Genomic DNA, 12,467 nt, shown 5'->3' on the forward strand with positions numbered 1-12,467 from the left:
GAACAATTCTTTCGAATTTTATTCCTTCTTTCCTGCGGAACCAGAAAAACAACTCTCTCGGCATACCAAATTAGCCACGTGTGTTGAGTCGTTGACGTCACTTCCGTTCTCGACCCAGTTTCTTCTTCTTCGCGCGGAGTTCTGTAGTTCGAAGAATGGCGGCCGTTTAAATCGCGAATCTACAGGGAAAATAATATTTCTTCTCGATGGAGTTTTGCCTTAAGATTTGGCAAATTCGTTACTTAGGGTAAGTACTTTCAACCTCTTAGGAGAAAAGAAAAGGTACATTTTTGGTCGCAGTAGCACTTTAAAAGATGTGAAAATTTCAGGTCATACACTGGAAGTTGACAAGCACAATTAGAATATTTATCAGCAATTAACTAGTTTTCTGTACCTGGTGAACTATGAGGAGGAGATCGCTCACATGTTTTAGTAGAAATTGTTATATTATCAACAGCTGTTCTGTGCAAACTTGATGATTGTTTTCCTTCGCCAACTATCGCTACCTGGAGTTAAAAAAATAGCCTTATTCAAGAACTGGATAGGAAGCTCGAGAACTTGTTGTTTTTATTGTTACTGTTGTTCAATTGCAGATAGATGCATTTCCCCCTGTACTCGAAACGTTGCTATCCCTATCGGAAGTGATTACATCTTGAGACAAACGTTCATACTTTAGTTACAAGTACATCCCTTTTTACGGCAAACGGCGCTAAAACACTGAAGTTTTCACTTGTTTGGTGGATTTATATGCATAAACAACTTGATGAGCTCAAAAATGCCATACCTTAAAATTCTCGTCTGTTATTAATGGTACTTTTCCATTGAGCCAAGAACTGCCCTGGTACCCAGTGACACTCCAAATTGTCGAATTTCCCTTTGTCATTACGATTACACTGAGAGATCCAAAATCATTCGGAAGAAGGTAAGAGAATGTCAAACATATCCCAAGACTCTGACTTATGGAATCGGTTATTATCAAAGGACTCTCAAGAAGAGCAGGACTGTTACTCACGTGAGCAAGTATCCCTGTAGATATTGAGAAAAGTAAGTATGTATCAAAATTACTACGTGTCTTGGAAGAAGAACTTGATGCAGAACACATGTTCAGGAATAAAATAACCTGATATCTATAAATACAAGAACAAAATTCCCACCAAAAGGTGGCTTTACGAGCTTCATGTCTCTTTTTGTACCTGACTCAATTGCAGGTTTCCATCCTTGATCGTTATTTGTCCAAGAACACAAGTCGGAAGTGAATTTGCAGCCTTCGATTTCTAAAGCTATTCGTGGGACGAAACAATTTAAATATATTATTTGAACGATGTGATATCTTCATTAAGATGATTTTTCAGAAGAGGAAAATAAAAAAAATTATAATTTTTCTTATTAACATCATTATTACTCGAACAACAACAAACATATGAAACATATGAGTGAACTGCGGTTATGAGACGTATATAAGAACGATCCTTCGCAGTAAAGCACTATTTGAGCAATAGTGGAAATCAGACCTGAAAAAAATTTCAGGCCTGTACGGGATTCGAACCACTGACCTCTGCGATACTAGTGCAGCGCTCTACCAATTGAGCAAACAAGCCAACTGGGAGCAGGCCATCAAGTTAATTCGATATAAACCCGTAGATGATAAATCGAACAACAACAAACATATGAAACATATGAGTGAACTGCGGTTATGAGACGTATATAAGAACGATCCTTCGCAGTAAAGCACTATTTGAGCAATAGTGGAAATCAGACCTGTTCGAATCCCGTACAGGCCTGAAATTTTTTTCAGGTCTGATTTCCACTATTGCTCAAATAGTGCTTTACTGCGAAGGATCGTTCTTATATACATCATTATTACTATTATCATTACTGTGTCAAAATTATCATCGTCATAATTAGCATTATTTCTGTTTTAATTAACGTAATATCATTACTAAAGTAACCATGTTAAAATTGACATCAGCAATGAAAGGCACATTCACATATATAAATCAAGAAATGATCAGCGTGGTTAAAGAGACTCACAAATCATAAAAAAAAAGAACGCTGAAGAAATGGATGGACAAAAATAACGAAGCAAAAAAGAACTCAGCAAAAATGAGAAGACCCACCCTATTAAGCATTAAAAGAAAGAAAACGAAAAAATAAAAAATAAACCGGTAACAAACTGAGAGGGCACGAACGGCAAGAAGAAAAAGATAAGAAATGTTATTTGTTTTTATTCAAGCAAAACGTTTTGTGTTACCTTTGATATGCACCTCACCGATTTGCCTATTTATTTCAGTTGAATGAGATATTTCTGCTTCGAATTTATACGAAATCTAAGGAAAAGATTGTGAAATCAAAAGTAACACTTAATGTATTTAATAAAGACTCAAACGGTTCCTAAACGCATTTTATGGCTTTGGTTTCCTGCAAATTAAGGCACTTCACTTACTCCGCAACGCGCCAGAGAAAACCTTTCAGCTTGAGGGAATATTAGAATAAAATGTATAGTCAGATTTCACGTGAACTAATATCTATCACAATTGCGAAATTACTTTCCAGAATATTTGTACTGCTAATCTAACTCCCCAACTGCACTATTTTTAATAAACTCTTTTTAAAAATTGTCTGGCGGCGAGAAGTAGTAATTCCAAAAGGCTGATGTTTTCACAGATCAGTTTATCTGTTCTAACGATTGATGAAGTAGCATCCGGTTAAACAATGATGTCTATGATTTATCAAACTTCTCATAGACACGGGACTGACTTCAGCTACGACACCGAAAACAAATACAAAACACGAATTTAAAAAGAAAAATCGATTAAGAATTTGAATTTAAGTTCACAGTAAAATTGGCCATTAAATAAATTGATGGCCTCTAAACTTTCTAAGGTCAAAACACAAAACGAATAAACTTTTATTCTTTTGTACAGTGAGGCAGCCATTCTCCTGTTCAGTTCGGAATTCATTGCTCGCCATGCACTCTGGCTTTTTTTCCTAGGTTAGTGTGCTGCCAAACGATGTGATAATATTCAGCTTGGCTTTCAACCTACAATTCTAGCCAATAAGATTGCAGGAATCCTGTTAGTTTTACGATTCTCCCTCATGTTGCCCAAATCTAAAAAAACTGCATGACAAGTTAGATCTACCCCTTTTGATCCTTACTTACATTTAAGGTATATATTCCCTCTTGAAGCACAGTTTCGATTGTAGTATTGAAATAGTTTTCTTGACAATCGACTTTCAAGCTGCTGTGAATCAGACTTGTTTTTCCAGCAAATTTAAAGTAAAGCTGAATCGGACATGTGGGGCAATGTGATCCACGACAACAGTGTTTGTAAGTAGCTGTATAAAGGTAGAAGTCAAAATAGACATTATAATATTTATCAAAGTATCTTTATCAGTAAATTCTACAGCAATGATACCATTTGGGTTAATTACAAGGTATTTACAAAATAGGCCTCTTCTGACATCAATACAATTTTTGCCTCGCTTTAGTTTCAACAGACTGTATAATTGTGGCACTCTATTGAAGAAAATCTGCTATGAAGTTTACCTAAACTTGATACTTCTTCCCATGGTCAGATAACACAGATGGCCATGTTTGTTTCCTTTTTTTCATTATTTCTCGTGTATCTCTACCAGAATGGAGGTAAATGCTAAAACCTCTTCATATTCGACACCATGTCTCGTCACAGTTTTGAACGAATTAAATTTCATTTATTTTGCAGGTGATGATCCTCGCATGTGAAATAAATTTAAGCGATTTCAAAAGGAAACCTGAAAAATCCAAGCTTCAACGCGTTTCGAGCACGTGCCTCAGTCCCAGATACTTGTCGGGCGCTACTGCCAACTGAGCTACACCCACAGTGAAAATCTGGGCGAAACCCATTTGCAATCTTTCATTGGGGAGGGGGAGGGGAGGATTGTACTCGTATCTATTTACCTTGGATAGAAAACTCTTGACCAGTCCTGACAACTCTAGGAAGGGAATTCGTCTTAAAGTCTACATGAGTCACTCCTAAAATAAAAACCCGGTCACTTCATACTCAGCAATAATAAACCAAGCAGAAAATAAATGGATAAAAAATATTTTCCTTGCTTTGCCTCATCTGCTTCTTCTCGATGCTATAATGCAAGCAAGGTACTTCTTGAAAATTTCGGTAGAGCACAATCTTCATTAGAGGGAGTTTTGATTGTTCTACCATTTCATATAAGAAGCAATTGTCTTAAGATTACTTTGATATCTGATAAAGGAAAATCAATACTGTAAAGAACCAGTGGTGTAATCATTGGTTTATCCAATTTACCTGGCCGAACCCAAAACAAGCGCGGTTTTTGAATGGGACGCTCGTAAGTGCCATTTGGTAACTTCATTCCCACTGACAAACAGTCCTTTCCACCTCCTTGTTTCATGAGTGTTTCAATGAAGTAGAAATGGCATTTACTCAACCAAATTTCTTCAGACGTCTGCGATGAAGGGTACCTGAATATGGTGAAAACAATTCCCAAGAAATAAACTGCTTGTCATACAATAGTAGAGAATGCTGATGGTTCCTCTAATCTCATCGATTCCTCAGTCTAAGTGTCAAAAACGAACAGACAAACAAACAAACAAAACAAACAAACACTTATCAGATCCCTGGCTTAACAACAATGTAATAATCCCCTCACAATCGTGTGTGAAATACTTAATGAAAATAAAGAAGTTCTTACTTATCCCACTGATGATAGTCCGTCCAATAGCCCGTCTTTAGTTCAGCAATACGCTTCTTGCCCGAGTCTTCATCGTTTTCATTCACCAAGTTGTTTACTCGAGGCATGTGAAGCCATAGCTGACACGCATCATCACAAGCAACGTAAAATGTATAATTTCCATTTTCCGGAACCTTTTGAGAAAATAGCATATGCACGAGATACTTCTTGGTTGGCTCACGTTGTAGAGCGCCGGACTGCCTTAAGGGAGGTCAAGGAGAATGCTGTGACATCCACAAATGGTTAGACTTTCTAGTCTTCTCGGAGAAACACAATAAACCGTAGGCCCCGTCTCCTACATCTTTCTTAATATGGTTAGCAGGAGACATGAAAGAACCGACACACTTGTCGTAGCTCCCGTTGTAATAGTCTGGCCTTGTCAATATTTGCAAAGGTCCCCATTTAAGCCAGCCTTGAGCTGAACTTGGCCAGACTGTCTAAAGATCGCAAATACATGCATACATACATACAAATGCGAAGATGAAGCCCATTATAATTAAGACCCCAAGTTTTTTTGTAGCTTTCAAAACGAAGGTAATTCATTCAATGTTATTCATTGTGCCATTATAAATTTGAAAAAATTTTCAAAACAAACCTGAAGGTATGTTGCAAGGCGTTGTCCGTAATTATAGTGGAAATTATTCCCAGCGTCCAGATTTTGAAGAATCCTCACAGCATCTGCACTTTTCGGAAACCTCCTATCATCCCGCAAGCTTTCTACTGCTGCAGAAGATATCTGATACCAAAGTTCTTGACGAACTCCATGGGCAGTTATCTCATATCCTGTACAAAAAGCGGCAACAACTGTAAAAATAAACTCCTATCTCTGTTAATAATCAAAATCTAAGAACGCATAAGTTTTGCTCACCCATTTTCTAGACAAATTTGTTAAAGGCTCAAAAACTATATCTGAAAGCCATTTCTTATGGATGAAAACGGCCAAGAAAAATTCCATTGATAATGGCTAGAATATTAGTAAGTGTACTCAACAAATAGTAGCGATATAAAGGATACAGAATACTGTCTAAAGTGGGTTTCTCAGAAGATTACTGCAGCATAGCATATTCAGACTTTTCTTCTCTTACTTCTAAACTTTTTACTTTCACAATAGTTAAAAAACACCTTACCCGTCGCTGTGAGCAAAACCTCACAGAGGGTTAAACTGGCGACATCAGGAGCCGATATGGTTAAGCTCGTAGCCATAATAGACGGTTCGCATATCATCAATCTCTTATGCTCCGTCTTCCAATCGTAAACGTCGCAGTTTGCTATTGCAAATTCCTTATGATTTCGTAATGTAACATGCAGGTTAGAAAATTGTTCTAAACAGCAGTCTGGCCTGTTGTACACCAACATTTTGTAAACAAATGCCTTCCTTTCCAGAGTAACACTCCACCAAAGGGGTTCGTCGTTGGACTGAAGAAAAACATCATTGAAGTCTGGTTTTTACCTAATTCTGTGAGGAACCCAGCTAACACTAGTCCTACAGTGTAATATAGCAAAGCAAACTAGTAATCAACTACTTGACATGAATAAAATTACATACTGTTAGTCGTTTCATCGTAAAGCAGGAAGCGATATTTCCGTCAACCACTTGAGCAGACGTCCCAATGAAATCTGTGTGCAACGCTTTGTCTGTTGGTCGCCCAGCAATGTAATTCCCTAAATTCAACAACAAATGGCGAAAGTTACCCTTGATACAGGAATTTTGTGAGCCTATGTTCCTAAAACAAAACGATCAATGAGTATGAACGAATAAAACACAAATAAAAACACAAAAACAAAAACAAATAAAAAATAAAAACAATACATAAACTAAACAAAAGTAAAGACAAAAACAAAAAGGACCAAAACTGTGTTTTGGTTTTTTTTTCTTAAGATTTGTTCAAGGCGACTCTTGCCCTTGCCACTTAAGGCGTTAAAATAGAGAAGCGACCGGAACACGAGGGAATGTATAATCAACTGTTTGCCTTAGGTGACAACTGGGGAATACAGTAAAATGATGGTATTGATATACATACTCTCCTCTGTTTCACACAGATAACTTTCTCGGAAATTGCACTGACTTTGAAAAAGTTTCCACTGCGAAAGCCTTCCCAAAATTCCACATTTTTGAAGCGGAGAAACAAAAGGGTATCCACGGTGCCAACTATCTATTGAGATTTGCTCATTTTCAAGCCACTGCCACAAACCGAGCCGTTGTATTCCTATAAAGACTTGTATATCAATATTTGGCAGAAGTTGATCTGTTTCGGCAAGGCGCGTGTTCATTGCTTTTCTCTTTATCTCGGTATCCACAATGGCTAAGTCACCTCCATGTGTTCTACAATTTTGACGGGCTATTTGCCAGTTCACGAAAACATCGCCACTGAATATTTTAAAGCACGATTTCTCCACTTCAAGCCAGCCATCTTCACAAGACGCTCCTAGCAAAATAAAAGAAAAATGCACTTGCCACTTCCTCTTACAAAATTACCTTAAGAGGCTTTTGTTTCGATCTTACGATATCTGACTATTCCTTTCACTTTTCAGTTACAAAGAAACATGCGAAATGCGTTATGTTCTAGCTCAGGCTGAAAAGAGTTAGCTGCACACTCTATGCTGGTCTTGTTTATTGATTAGCAACTATTGATTCGTTTTCCTTTAGTTTGATACAAAACTTTTTACTTACCGGAGATGGAGGTTTTCTTTTCACAGATATATCCCTGGCTTGATAAGCAATCTACATCATTAATTCGCCAGCCTTTTCCTTTCCAGGCATCATTCCATTTTTCCCCGTTTATCATATTACCACACCATCCGTCTCCAGATGGCTCGTAAGGACCCCACAATGACTGGAATTTATCGAGAGAAAATATCTCATTTCTAACTGTTATCCATTGGCTACTACTAATAGCGTGGGCACCAACGTAATAAAATCCCCATTCATTCAGATATTCATCAAGGACTTCAGCTATATTTCGAGCAATGTCAGTATCCTTTAAGACCGCCAAGTGCCCCCCTCTGTTGTAACAGTCTAATTTGGCGTCATCCCAAGTCTTCGGCTGTGTCAAGTGTACTTGGAGACAGGAATTGGAATTCAATATGCGCCACCCAGGAAGACAGGTGCTTTGTTCTGAAAAATTTAAAGTAGCTCTAATTAATCACCGCAGCAACCTCGAAATGATCTCTCCTACGTGGTATGCGATTGCTTTCTGGGTTTAAAAGATTTTTTAGCCATTCTGGGAAGGTCAAGATTGCACTTTTTAACATAAAACCTCTTTACAGCTAACAAACAAAGCTTTACAATACTCAGGATAGAGAATCCATTTCTTCTTTCTGAAGTTGGACTCGCATCGTTCTACAATGAAAACCTGTGATGACTTTCATATTTTACATCGCGTTAATTTAAATACTTAAAATACCGGGCGAAGGCACGCCTTTAGTAATTTTAAATTAGTTTTAAGTTTTAAGTATATATAGACTGGAATGTTTTGCTATTTTAAATTTATGATTGCAAATATTAAATAGGTTTTAGTTGATCCTATAATGTATTTAGTTATTTAGTTAGTGACAGATGAAGAACCACTCTGTGGAAACACTGTTAATAAACCCTTTACTTACTTACTTACTTACTTACTTACTTACTTAGTTCAGTACTTAATCTCGTTTCCACCGAACGTTTATTTCCCAGTCAATCATCCCTGCAAATCGACTCACCGTGTAATGAAATATTCGCGAAAAACCATTCTTGAATCGACTGATCGCAACAAGGTTGGTAATCATCTAGGGTAACTCCGAGAGGTGAATCCTGACCTCGATTAATGAGCAGCACTTTACGGTAACCTTCTTGGTAAGCGTTTGACGAGTAAAGGAAGTCAAAAGGAAAGCAGCTGAGATCATTCAATGAAATATTTCGAGATATACTCTTTCTACAATTAGCTGAATCCACCGGGTAAATAAAATACAATATGTCAGCAGACGTGTTTCTGGTCTGTCGAGCTTCCATTGTGAACTGATGAATCCAGTCACTATGAAGAGGAATTCTGTCAAGCTTGAAAGCCACAGCCTTTGCAGGATCGGTCTTGATGTATGCATGCAAGCTTTGAGTGACTAAATCAAGCGAATAGAAGAAAAAATGATAACCTCGTCGGCGCAATTTCAATGAATTACCTTAGGGTAGACGTAACTTACGTACAAATTTAAAACCAACGAACTTTGTAGGCTTAGAAAAGGTGTATTTAATTCAATTCACCCACTCCATCAAATTGTGGCATTTTAGAATTCAGACAAAGCTTTTTAACCGACAAAAACAATGAAGCGATCATGGAGTTCTACTTCAATTTGATTTACATCTCGGATTACATTAACAAGATTTAATCAGTTATCTAGAAAGTAGCGTTTATCAAAATATAACGGGTTGATTATTTGTTCGCTAGTGTTCATCCAGCAACAACAAGAGACCTTACCTTGTCTTCTTCAAAGGATATAATCAGAATTTTCAATAATTTCACTTGCCTAAATTTTGACATGTTCCATTTGAAAAAGAGATATTATCGATAGCGATATCACTTGAGAAATACCATCCTCTGATAGCTTCAACCACAATCTGAAACGTAAAGTGCATCTTAATCAGATTGTAGCGATGAATCACGGGCACGTGTTACATTTTTAACTCATGCATGTACATGTATATCCAATAAATAAGGTATGGCCATTTTACCATCAGAATAACTGTAACGCATATCTTGTTACCATGTATTGTTTAAAAGATGAATGGAAGACTCAAGCACAATTTATCGTTTAAAAAAGAACCAAAAAGGGATTTGCCGGGTTGGAGTTCTCAGCTCAGGTGAAGAAGTCAGAGGAATTGGAAATCGACCTTTAGAGAATGACAAACAATTCACCTGATATTCAACGGATGAATTAACGAATATGGCGGCCTGCAGCCATTGGTTTGGGCGATTTCCTGATTTAATCCATTGCACCGTCTCATTGTCATTTGTCCTCAGGTAAATAATGAGGCTCCCCATCGAACTGCCGTACATGTGGTACATAACTGATAAACACTTTGGACCTTGCATTTTGGGGCTTACAAGTCTAGCCTTGTCACCATGATTACGACCACTGGCCTCCATGTAGGCATACATTCCATTGGCTATGAAGAAATTGACATCAAATGATATTGCCTTTACGAGCTGATCACATACAAGATCTATTACAATAATTAACAATTATTCGCCGAAAGCGAAAGAGAATATTTTTTCATAATTCCCCGAGACGAATGCAGCCATTTTGAAACTTAGCGCTCCTGCTATAATCACCTCGTGCGAGGTGATTTAGCGAGGTTTGACGTAATCCTCGACCCATCAGAGCGTACACGTCTTTATAATCATCGGAACAGTTACACTAATCTTAGATAATGAGATATCGTAGACCCTGCAAATCTCAAACGTGACCTATGGTACTTACTTATTAAAGGATAAGGCTACATAGCAATGAATGTATAACTCCATAGCTGAGTTCGGCAAGTCTAAGATGATATATGTCTTGCATTTATTAAAGTTGAATTCTCTCTTAAGTTGTGCTATTTTCAGCAGTTACCTGATGCGTCAGACTGAGGTCCAGTCGATTGACTTGGCGTGCTTCCTGACTGTACAATCCAATTAATCTGTGCCATCCCTGTTTTGTCATTTTCCCAATCACATAAAGTAGAGTTATCGAAATCGCAATCTGAATTGCAGAAACAAAATTAATCTTTTAAATCAAGAGATTATAAACCGCAGTTTATATTGCCTCACTTTAACATTTCCATGGCAATATGCAAATTATTGAGGTAAACATTCTTACGTGGGCAGGTCTCTTGTGATCTATAATGCTGATAGCGACTATCAAGAGAGGAGGAATTCAAAATTCAATCCTACTTTTAACCTTTGGATAATAACAGGTTGGAGACTGACATTAATGCTCTGTTCAATGCGTTTCAGGCAGTACTCTGCATTTAAACAGCACGTAATAAGCAAGGGAAAAATCTCTCTGAGGTGTCATGAGTGAATAAGTCTGAAATCTAGTTCTAAATTTAACCATCTATGACCACATAGGCCTATTGTAATAAACAGTGTCTTAATTCAGGCTTCTGATTTGATTAAAACTGACAAAGATTGGCAGATGTAACGTAAATGGTACGATTTTGGCAATTGCGTTGAATAAATGATCAAAATATATAGCTCCTGAAAGCAAAACGTGTGTATAGTTATAACTCCGACTGTTGTTTCGTGACCAACTGTTTGCCAAACAGCTAGAGAGCGTTTTCTTGTGCGACATAGTGGTTGGAATGTGCCTGCGAACTTAATGTACACCATGACTGATGACTTCTTTATCAGCTTTCTATTTTGATCCTTTATTTTTCTTTCAAGAAAACTACGTGGAAGCCACTTCTAATTAAATGTCTCCCATAACCTGTCTGCCCCTAGATACTGAAATGTACTATTGCCTATCGGATTTATAATCTCACCTGGCGAGAGCACTCTTGTTTTGTTAGTCGCCAAGAGAGGCCTCAGAGTTAGCAAGAACAGAGCGGCATAAGTGATTCTCCAATAATAGTTGTAAAATGGCATTTCGCCAACTATAGGCTGTTTGGTGATCCTCTTACTTTCCTTGATCTTCACTGAAAGGACTTTTCACCAGCGCATGATCAACATCTTCAAGATAAAATCTTATTAGCAAATAAATTGGTTTGATATTTGCAACTGAAAATAACGGATGTAATCATTTTTTCTAACCAATCTATAAAAGCAAAATTACCATTATCACTTTAAGACTTCCGAATAGCTACAAGCACTTATAACCAATTTACGTATTTAGTGGAACTTGCCGCTGAACAACGAATGAAAGAATAACAGACTCGAAAACAAAACACCCAAAAAGTTAAGGTAGAGAAAGTTTTTGTCTCTTACACCATTTTGTATTTCTGGAAAGAAATATCAATTGCACTTATATCAATAATCTGAGAAGTTTTAATTTGACGAAATTTTAATTTTCATTTATTTGCTCTTAGCCCAGCATGACAGTTCCCAATCATGTTTAGGAAAATTAAAGAATAATAATAAAAATAATAATAAATAACAATAAAAATAAAACGGAAGAGGTAAAATAAAACCTAAAACCTGATTCCTTTTGCCATGGATGGCAATACGATCTAAGTAAATTTGAGTCAAGGCACCAAACTTTACACTTGATATGTATGACATAACAATAACATTAACGTTATGCTTAATGTAATATAAAATCCTGTTGGTCGAATACTAATATGAAAATATCTGTATCCGTTGCCATGTGAAATCTTTGGTTTCTGAGATAAATAGGCGATTGATACCGTGTAAATAAAGTGAAAAGAGTATAAGCACCATATGGAAAAAGCACTTAAAATTTGCTTGGCTGGTTACCCGTCATCGTTGAGGTAAACGGGAAAATTAAAACCGCTGATAACCAAGGCGCACTCTGTGTATTTCCATCCGTGAGTAATGAATATTCTAAACAAACGCGGTGTCACTTAATGCCTTACACGTAAACTTTCATTAGAAGGAGCGTGGTAAAGCCAAAATCGCTTTATATTTTTGTTTATATGTACATCCTACTTTTAAAAAAAGCTGTATGAAGCTGATGATGCATAATCAAAAGTAAATTCAAATTGTCCTCCTGATTATTATAATGCAAAATTTGCATTACAATGACCACATGCT

At 37.0% G+C, this 12,467-nt stretch overlaps 2 protein-coding genes across 2 annotated transcripts in view; both read right to left on the reverse strand.

The window, feature by feature from the left end:
• LOC111335718 (uncharacterized) overlaps window positions 1–8,838 on the reverse strand; it is a 35,256-nt gene extending 26,418 nt beyond the window's left edge. Inside the window, exons 1-14 of the mRNA XM_088730722.1 lie at window positions 8,446–8,838; window positions 7,418–7,861; window positions 6,768–7,172; window positions 6,293–6,408; window positions 5,874–6,162; window positions 5,342–5,529; window positions 4,708–4,880; window positions 4,302–4,477; window positions 3,938–4,012; window positions 3,161–3,336; window positions 2,252–2,327; window positions 1,194–1,280; window positions 785–1,026; window positions 395–506 (exon numbers count right to left, since the gene is read on the reverse strand). Of these exons, the coding sequence (XP_088586848.1) occupies window positions 395–506; window positions 785–1,026; window positions 1,194–1,280; window positions 2,252–2,327; window positions 3,161–3,336; window positions 3,938–4,012; window positions 4,302–4,477; window positions 4,708–4,880; window positions 5,342–5,529; window positions 5,874–6,162; window positions 6,293–6,408; window positions 6,768–7,172; window positions 7,418–7,861; window positions 8,446–8,734 (2,848 nt within the window). The 5' untranslated portion in view covers window positions 8,735–8,838. The remainder of the gene's footprint in view (window positions 1–394; window positions 507–784; window positions 1,027–1,193; window positions 1,281–2,251; window positions 2,328–3,160; window positions 3,337–3,937; window positions 4,013–4,301; window positions 4,478–4,707; window positions 4,881–5,341; window positions 5,530–5,873; window positions 6,163–6,292; window positions 6,409–6,767; window positions 7,173–7,417; window positions 7,862–8,445) is intronic.
• Window positions 8,839–9,235: 397 nt separating this feature from the next.
• On the reverse strand, window positions 9,236–11,431 carry LOC148725125 (MAM domain-containing protein 2-like). Its single transcript, XM_088731449.1, has 4 exons — window positions 11,240–11,431; window positions 10,330–10,458; window positions 9,633–9,883; window positions 9,236–9,334 (listed from the first exon to the last, which is right to left on the reverse strand). Exons 1-4 carry the CDS (start codon window positions 11,340–11,342, stop codon window positions 9,236–9,238), a joined length of 582 nt encoding a protein of 193 aa, XP_088587575.1. The 5' UTR covers window positions 11,343–11,431.
• Window positions 11,432–12,467: the final 1,036 nt, after the last annotated feature.

Source organism: Stylophora pistillata, chromosome 8, assembly GCF_964205215.1.
Source record: "Stylophora pistillata chromosome 8, jaStyPist1.2, whole genome shotgun sequence".
Lineage (NCBI taxonomy): Eukaryota > Metazoa > Cnidaria > Anthozoa > Scleractinia > Pocilloporidae > Stylophora > Stylophora pistillata.

What these genes read in the sequence shown, in the direction of transcription:
- LOC148725125 (XM_088731449.1), bottom strand. Translation starts at nt 11,342, where the DNA reads ATGCCATTTTACAACTATTATTGGAGAATCACTTATGCCGCTCTGTTC. An exon ending in AACAAGAGTGCTCTCGCCAG is followed by an intron (nt 10,459 to 11,239) that starts GTGAGATTATAA and finishes TCTGCAATTCAG; the next exon opens with ATTGCGATTTCGATAACTCT. An exon ending in ATTCATCCGTTGAATATCAG is followed by an intron (nt 9,335 to 9,632) that starts GTGAATTGTTTG and finishes TTTACGTTTCAG; the next exon opens with ATTGTGGTTGAAGCTATCAG.